This window comes from Triticum urartu, chromosome 6A (assembly GCF_056163025.1).
Source record: "Triticum urartu cultivar PI428250 chromosome 6A, HENAU_Tu73, whole genome shotgun sequence".
NCBI lineage: Eukaryota > Viridiplantae > Streptophyta > Magnoliopsida > Poales > Poaceae > Triticum > Triticum urartu.
This window is the reverse complement of record NC_141878.1, coordinates 150484118-150491886: the sequence shown is the minus strand read 5'-3', so window position 1 is coordinate 150491886 and position 7769 is coordinate 150484118. Positions and strand designations below refer to the sequence as shown.

The 7769-nt window shown below is 39.7% G+C and overlaps 1 protein-coding gene across 1 annotated transcript; it reads left to right on the top strand.

Moving 5' to 3' along the window:
- Positions 1 to 1597: 1597 nt before the first annotated feature.
- On the top strand, positions 1598 to 7243 carry LOC125552478 (uncharacterized). Its single transcript, XM_087530017.1, has 7 exons — positions 1598 to 1715; positions 1820 to 2068; positions 2190 to 2273; positions 2370 to 2711; positions 2803 to 2877; positions 2954 to 3493; positions 6309 to 7243. The coding sequence occupies exons 1-7, from the start codon at positions 1646 to 1648 to the stop codon at positions 7241 to 7243; spliced, it is 2295 nt and encodes a 764-aa protein (XP_087386143.1). The 5' UTR covers positions 1598 to 1645.
- The last annotated feature ends 526 nt before the right edge of the window (positions 7244 to 7769 follow it).

Here is a 7769-nt window from a genome sequence, read left to right as displayed (position 1 = left end):
TTGTCGTTAGCCTTTCATCGGGATGATGACAAAGATATTGTCGTCGGTCATTACAGTTTTGCCGTCTGCCGCAAAAATAACAGACGACGATAATGTGTTCTTTGCCGTCAGTCAAAACGGTTTCTTTGTCGTCATCCAAACTAAAGTACAATAGGCAAAAAAAAAAATTCTTTTCTTAAAGTGACGTCCGATCAGAGCACCTCGCTGGACACATGAACATCAGCCCAAGATAGGTTCAGCTCACGGAGATTTTGTATTCGACACGGCCGTGCTGCCTTTCATTCATCGTAGGTGTAGTTACACAGAGGTTACACAGCTGTCCTTACAATTTACACAAAGAACCCTAGAAAGAAAAATAAAAAGCCTCTGTGCCCCTCCTCTTTCCCGTCCGGCGATCCCATCGCGCAAAAGGGGAGTCAGAACCTGTCTGTTGTGTTTTCTTTCCCTTAGGTTTCAGTTCCCCCGGCGGGGTGAGTGGCTATTGGGTTCTTCAAAGTCTAGTATGGCAAAGATGCTTGCGGGTGTCCCACTTCCTTTACTGTTGATTCAATACAATTTTCATTCTCCAGTGTGCGACCTACAATCAGGGGGAGAAGGGGGCTAGTTTGATTTTCAATGGATTTTTATATTACCAATAGTTTTTACGTACAGTTGTCTATCTTTTATACTGCCTTTTGTTTCCTTCATATTAATCAGAAATGCCATTTTAACTTTTGAATAAAATACGAAAATCTATTTTTCACCAATAAATACTAGAAAATTGATTTCTCTATCTCTACTACTACAGTACACGATTTTTTGAATATTTGAATCTGCCCTTTTCTCTCTTATTTTACCCGCCACATCCAAGATGGAATCATCTGTGGCCGTCAACTTATTAAATCGAACGGCCTGTATCACCCGGATTCGTCGCCCACGCAATCCCGCCAAACCTGAAAATGAGCCGCGCTTCTAGAGAACTCCACGACCCACGGTAGCCTCCAGGCTCTGGCAAATTAATTCCCCGCCAACCTCCTCACGCTGATCTTTCCCCTGTAATCTGGATGCTCTGTATCCAGTATTCCAATTTCTCTAGCCCGCGGGTCACACACCACCAGCTCCATTGGTCCATCCCCCGTCCACACACCCAGCACGGCAGCACCTCCGAATCACCTCCACGTCCAGATTGCATCTCCAGCCCTGTCTCCTTGCAGTCTGTGGCTTGCTTCGAAATTTGTTTGCGCCTGGTGATTCCAGGCTCAGAGTAGTTGGACATCCATCTACGGCCAGCTGACCACAGGTGCCGCTGATCACAGGTGAGGTTGCTGATTCTTCTGCTCCTTTGGGAATTTTGCTGCGTGAGAATGTTCTGCAAGTGATTCTTCTTGCTTACAATGATATGAAATACAAATCCACTGGTCCGATTGTAGCTTGCTGATTTTTCTACTTTTCTTGCACGCAAGGTGTTTGTGTTTTTGTCCAAACAGTACACTATGAAAGGCAATGCAACATATGTTCATTCTGTTCATGTCTCATGGCTATTTGTAAATTTGTATATGCTTTAATTATTTTTCTTGGGTTTGGTAACCTAAAAAATGGTCTAATGCTTATACTGTAGGTTGTGGTTGAAAACACTTGGCTTACAAAATCAAGTAAAATCGACAAGATGGAAGGCCGGGTTCCATTCAGAGATATTACAAATGTTCACCCAACAACTTCACCAAAAAGGAACTACTGTAAGTTTTTTTATTATCTTGATATCTAATTATTATCTTTATCAATCCTTTGCCTTGACATACTATTTGTTTTTTGTTTGTTTTGTTTTGTGGGGAAATATTAGCTGTCGTTGGAGAGCAGAATGATCCTTTAGTTGAAACCAGAAATGCTACGCAAATGAATTCTTCCCAGCGTAAGCGTTACCGTGACCGGGATAGATACTTGCAAATGACTCCATATCAGAGGGAAGCCTATTTGCAAAGGAATCGTGAGTACAAAAGAATGAGGCGTGAGTGCAGCGCAAGTTGTAGCAATACACAACCAGCACCCCAGCAGAAAAATACAAGAGCTAATAAGAACATATGCATGACAGGTACTGTTCTAATCGACAAAATATTCATTTCTAATATTATCAATGACCATTGAATGTTCATTTACCTTTTTAATATATGATGTATAATTTTTGACGGGATAAGGTTGAACCTACATTACAGGAAAGGAAGTCGTGGCCAGTTCAAACTATGAGAAGCATGATTCGGTATTTACTCAACTGGGGTCTTCATCAAAAGGAAAACAAGGTTGTGATACGTAATGAATTAACAAATATCAAATATCAAAATTTATTTTTTTGTATATTTCATCACACTATCGTTGACCCTTTTTCCTTAAAACAGTGGCGGATGTTGGTGGTTCTGGCACAAGTCGTCCAAAAGCTGGAACTCGATTCACCATCAGTCCATCTGGCATATATTTATCATCAATATCCTCGGAAGATCAAGCTGCAAAATATGAATTGAAAAATGTACGTCAGCGTAAGCGACATCGTTGCGTCAACATGTACTCAGAACTGTCACATGATCAAGAAGAAACACACGTACAAGAGATTTGTGGCCATAATAAAAGACAGAGGCCAGAAAAAGAAAGTTGTAGTACTGCACGGGATCGTGGCAGAGAGACCAACAACTTGCATGAAGACCTCATTTATGTGCCCCAGGATTCTTTTCCTGCCATTCATGGTAATGTTAGTCATAAATAACAATGATTTAATTATATGTTGCACATAGCAAGTATTTCATCTATTGACAACTAGAGATAATTTTTTAACAGAATATCTGGCAAATACTGAAGACTCCATTGAGTACGATGATGTGGATGATGAGAGTCTAATGTATAATAGACCATGTAAGTATTGACTGATATTTTCATCAATGATTCTCAATTTTTGTAATACTTACTAAATTACTTTTGAAAAACACAGGTCTTGACTTTGAATCATATCAAGAGCCAAAGCATGTCACAAAATGCATACAAGCAGATCCATATGATCATATATATCATAAATTGCCCCGTGGCTATCATTTTCTAGAGCGAGTGCCCAACTGTAGACATTGCAATGCGAAAAGGTTCCAATATGAGACGCCAACATTTTGTTGCATGAATGGAAAAGTAAAGATAGTAACCCCAGTGGTTCCTGATGAATTGCGTCAGTTGTACACGAGCCAGGATCCAAATGCAAAATACTTCCAAGATCATATACGGTACTTCAATTCTCATTTCTCTTTTACCTCTCTTGGTGTGATCTTGGACCAAAGATTCTGCAATAGGAGGTCTGGAGTATACACCTTTCGTGCACAGGGCCAAATTTATCACCGTATTGACCAGTTGGTTCCAAAAGAAGATGGCCCCAAGCATTTACAGTTATACTTCTATGACACGGATGCAGATTTGCAACAAAGATTTCTTCACTCGCCAAACCTTGACCAAACTCTGATCCGGAAGTTGGTGAATATACTTTCAAGTAATCCTTATGCACAAATATTTAGAAACCTTGGTTCTATTCCAAACCTTGATGAATATAATATTGAGCTCAACACAAATATTGCCTTAGATCAAAGAGTATATAATGCTCCGACAACATCACAAGTAGCAGCAATTTGGGTCGAGGGAAATAATCCTCGAAGTTATTTTGACAGGAGTATCATGGTTTACGGTAAATCGGACAAACCACAATACATAAAAGCATACCATGGTTGCTATGATCCATTGTCATATCCACTTTTTTTCCCGAATGGGGAAGTTGGATGGAACCTGAATTTACCAAAAGTTGCTCCCCATGGTAAGAGGAAGAGAAATGATCAAGCAGATGCTCTCGGCGAAGAAGGCAAGTTTTTTTTTCAAGTTTTTTTTGCTTGATTACTTTGTTTCAGATTCATTTATCTAACCATAACTTGCCTTGAATGCAAGAGTGGAAAAGAGCTCTGGTTCTTGTGTGTCACCAAGGGAATATTATTGTTATAAGTTACAAATCCGAGATGGCGAGTTCAACGTCTTACTATTTGGAAAGAGATTAACTCAACAGTATATTGTTGATATGTACATCAAGATTGAATCAATAAGGTTGGCTTTCTATTTACAACAGTCAACTCAGGTTCTCATACGTGCAGATTTATATCAAGGATTGGTTGATAGTGTTGTAGCCGGTGAGACACGTGCATGCATGACTGGAAAGCGTATTGTGCTCCCCCCAAAATTTATTGGAGGACCAAGAGACATGCGCCGAAGGTATCTAGATGCAATGGCATTGGTCCAACGGTTTGGAAAGCCAGACTTATTCATTACAATGACTTGCAACCCGCAATGGGAAGAGATAACTAGAGAGCTGGAACCAGGTCAATCGCCACAAGATCGTCCAGATTTGGTAGCATGGGTCTTCAAGGCAAAGTTGGAGGATCTTAAAGATCTTTTATTCAAGAGGAAATTATTTGGTGAAGTTGTTGCACATGTTCATGTAATAGAATTTCAGAAGAGAGGCCTACTGCATGCACACTTCTTAATTATTCTGAAGTCAACTTGCAAGATTACTAATCCAGATCAATATGATGAGATAATATCAGCAGAGATCCCAGATAAAGACAAATACCCTGTACTGCATGCTTTAGTTATTAAGCACATGATGCATGGACCATGCGGAGTTCTCAACAGTAAGAATACTTGCATGGAAAATGGAAGTTGTAGATACCATTATCCACTGACATTCTCAGAGACAACACTACAAGGAAAGGACTCATATCCAATTTATAGACGGAGGGATGATGGTTGTCGAGTTCGCATTAGGGGTGTCTTGGATAATAGATGGGTTGTTCCTTATAGTCCATCTCTACTTATGCGATATAATTGCCATATAAATGTAGAAGTTTGCTCTAGCATTAAGGCCGTTAAATATTTATTTAAATACATCTACAAAGGTCATGATAGCGCATCCTTTGTCATTGAGTCCAGAGGAGATAATGTTTTTATTGATGAGATTCGCGAATATAGGGATGCAAGGTTTATATCACCTCCAGAGGCTATATGGAGGATTTATTCTTTCAATCTAAGTGAGATGTCACCTCCAGTTTTGCAGTTACAGGTCCATTTGCCAAATATGCATCTTGTGCATTATGAAAATTCTGATAATTGGGATAGCGTGTTACGCAGAGAATCATCTTCAAAAACAATGCTTAGTGAATATTTTAGAATGAATTCTGTTGATATTTTTGCAAGGAATTTCTTGTACAAGGAGTTTCCAGAATATTTTGTGTGGGATAGCAGTTGCAAGAATTGGAGACGTCGCAAGCAGAAACGAATTCAGATTGGTAGACTTGTGTCTGCGCACCCTGCTGAAGGAGAGCGTTATTATTTGAGGATACTACTAAATCACGTGAGGGGAGCCAAATCATTTGAGGATCTACGAACTGTTGATGGTGTTATTTTGTCGACATTTAGAGAGGCTGCACAGAGAAGGGGTCTCATTGAGGATGATCGTAGTATTTCTGATTGTCTCAGCGAGGCTACGGCATTTCAAATGCCATCTGCACTTAGAAGACTTTTTGCAACAATTTTAGTTTTCTGCGAGGTAACAAATGTCCGTGAACTGTGGGACAAGCATTTTGAAGCCATGGGTGATGATTTTCGAAGAGAAAATGTAAATGCTGAAGTAATTGATCAGATGGTGCTTAAAGATCTTAGAAGTTTGTTATATTCAATGGGAAAGGACATAAAGAACTTTGACTTGCCCTGCTTATTGGATGATAATGACTTGGAGAGCTTAGATTGGAGAGAATTATATGATGAGATGTTTATTGAGGTTGAGCAGGAACACTTGGATTTGTATAACAAGCTAAACAATGAGCAGCGACTTGCTTTTGATGAGATAATGACTCATGTCTTGCACCAGAAGAGTATGGTTTTTTTCATAGATGGTCCGGGAGGTATAGGAAAAACGTGCCTTTATAAGGCTTTGCTCGCTAAAGTGCGATCGATGGGGCGAATAGCTATCGCAACAGCAACGTCAGGCATTGCTGCGTCTATCATGCCTGGCGGTAGAACAGCACATTCCAGGTTCAAAATTCCCATTAATATTCAGGATGACAGCATGTGCAACTTCAGTAAATAGAGTGGAACTGCAGAATTACTCACGAGGTCGTCTTTAATAATTTGGGACGAAGTTGCTATGACAAAGCGTCAAGCTGTGGAGGCACTTGATAGATCCCTGCGAGATATCACCGGTTGTGGATCACCCTTTGGAGGAAAAGTAGTAGTGTTTGGAGGTGATTTTAGACAGGTTCTTCCAGTGGTGAGGCATGGCACTAGAGCACAAATTACAGATGCTACACTAAAGAAGTCTTATCTTTGGCAAGACATAAAACATATCAAACTTTGGCGCAATATGAGGGCTTTGTTTGATCCATGGTTCTCTGATTTTCTCCTTAGAATTGGTAACGGTGAAGAGGAATCAATTGGTCAAGAATATGTGCGCCTGCCTGAAGAAATTGTTATAGGTTACACGGATTTGAAGGCCTCTGTTAGTAAGTTAATTGATGACATCTTTCCTCTAATGGACAAAAATGGAAACTCACCGTCCTATATTAGTGCACGTGCAATTCTTTCCACAAAGAATGAATATGTGGATGAGTTAAATGATATGCTTATTGACCGATTTCCTGGAGAAGAAAAGGTCTATTACAGTTTTGACTCAGTGGTTGATGATCCACATAATCACTATCAACCTGAGTTCCTAAATTCACTCACACCTAATGGCCTTCCTCCACATATTCTCAGATTGAAGATCAACTGCCCTGTTATTTTGATTCGCAACCTTGATCCTTCTATTGGTTTATGCAATGGTACAAGGCTTATCATTAAGGCATTTCAAGAGAACGCTATTGATGCAGAAATTATTGGCGGACAATATGCTCGGAAGCGAGTGTTCCTTCCACGAATTCCTCTCTATCCTTCAGAGGATGATGTTCTCCCCTTCAAGTTTAAAAGAAAGCAATTTCCAATTCGGCTTAGTTTTGCCATGACAATCAACAAAGCCCAGGGTCAAACCATCCCAAATGTTGGCATCTATCTTCCTGAGCCGGTGTTCTCTCATGGCCAACTCTATGTCGCTCTGTCTAGAGGGATATCAAGACAAACAACTAGAGTACTTGCAAAACCAAATAAGGATATTGACCCATCAGGGAAAAGCACAAAAAATATTGTCTACAGGGATGTTTTGGTATAATTCATGTACATGATGTGTATTGCCGTGTGGTGTTTCTAATATGGTTGTATTCCTGTAAATAGTACTACCCAGGAAATATAATGTTATATAGGGTTTCAGTCATTAGCTTGTCCCTGTGAGAGTTATTATGTACCAAAAGATATATTTGCAGTGGTATTATTCTAGCATATACAATACTCAAGTCTTATAGATGTACCATTCCTTTTTCAGTTATTGCATATAGCAAAAATCCAGCAACATAAGTGAGCAAATATCATTCTTTATTATACCGAGCCATTGGGCTTCACATGTATATGCAATATACTGACATTTTTCAGTTTTAACATACAACAGAATCATCCGGTCAACAGAAGAGAGCACAGACCATTTTGCTTTAGTCATACGAAATCAATTACAGAGTCATTACAAACCAACTCAACAATGGAGGGACATGCCCCATCCATAGATAGATTACTAATTCTAATCTGATGTGCCTGGGCAGCAAGAATATGAACAGAACCAGCGCGTTGCCTACCAATTTTCAGGA

Bases quoted from the DNA above. Each gene is read 5' to 3' on its own strand.
- LOC125552478 (XM_087530017.1), top strand. From the start codon at position 1,646: ATGGAAGGCCGGGTTCCATTCAGAGATATTACAAATGTTCACCCAACA. The intron at 2,878-2,953 runs GTAAGTATTGAC...TGAAAAACACAG, and splicing joins TCTAATGTATAATAGACCAT to GTCTTGACTTTGAATCATAT. The intron at 3,494-6,308 runs GTAATCCTTATG...AGGTTCTTCCAG, and splicing joins GTTGGTGAATATACTTTCAA to TGGTGAGGCATGGCACTAGA.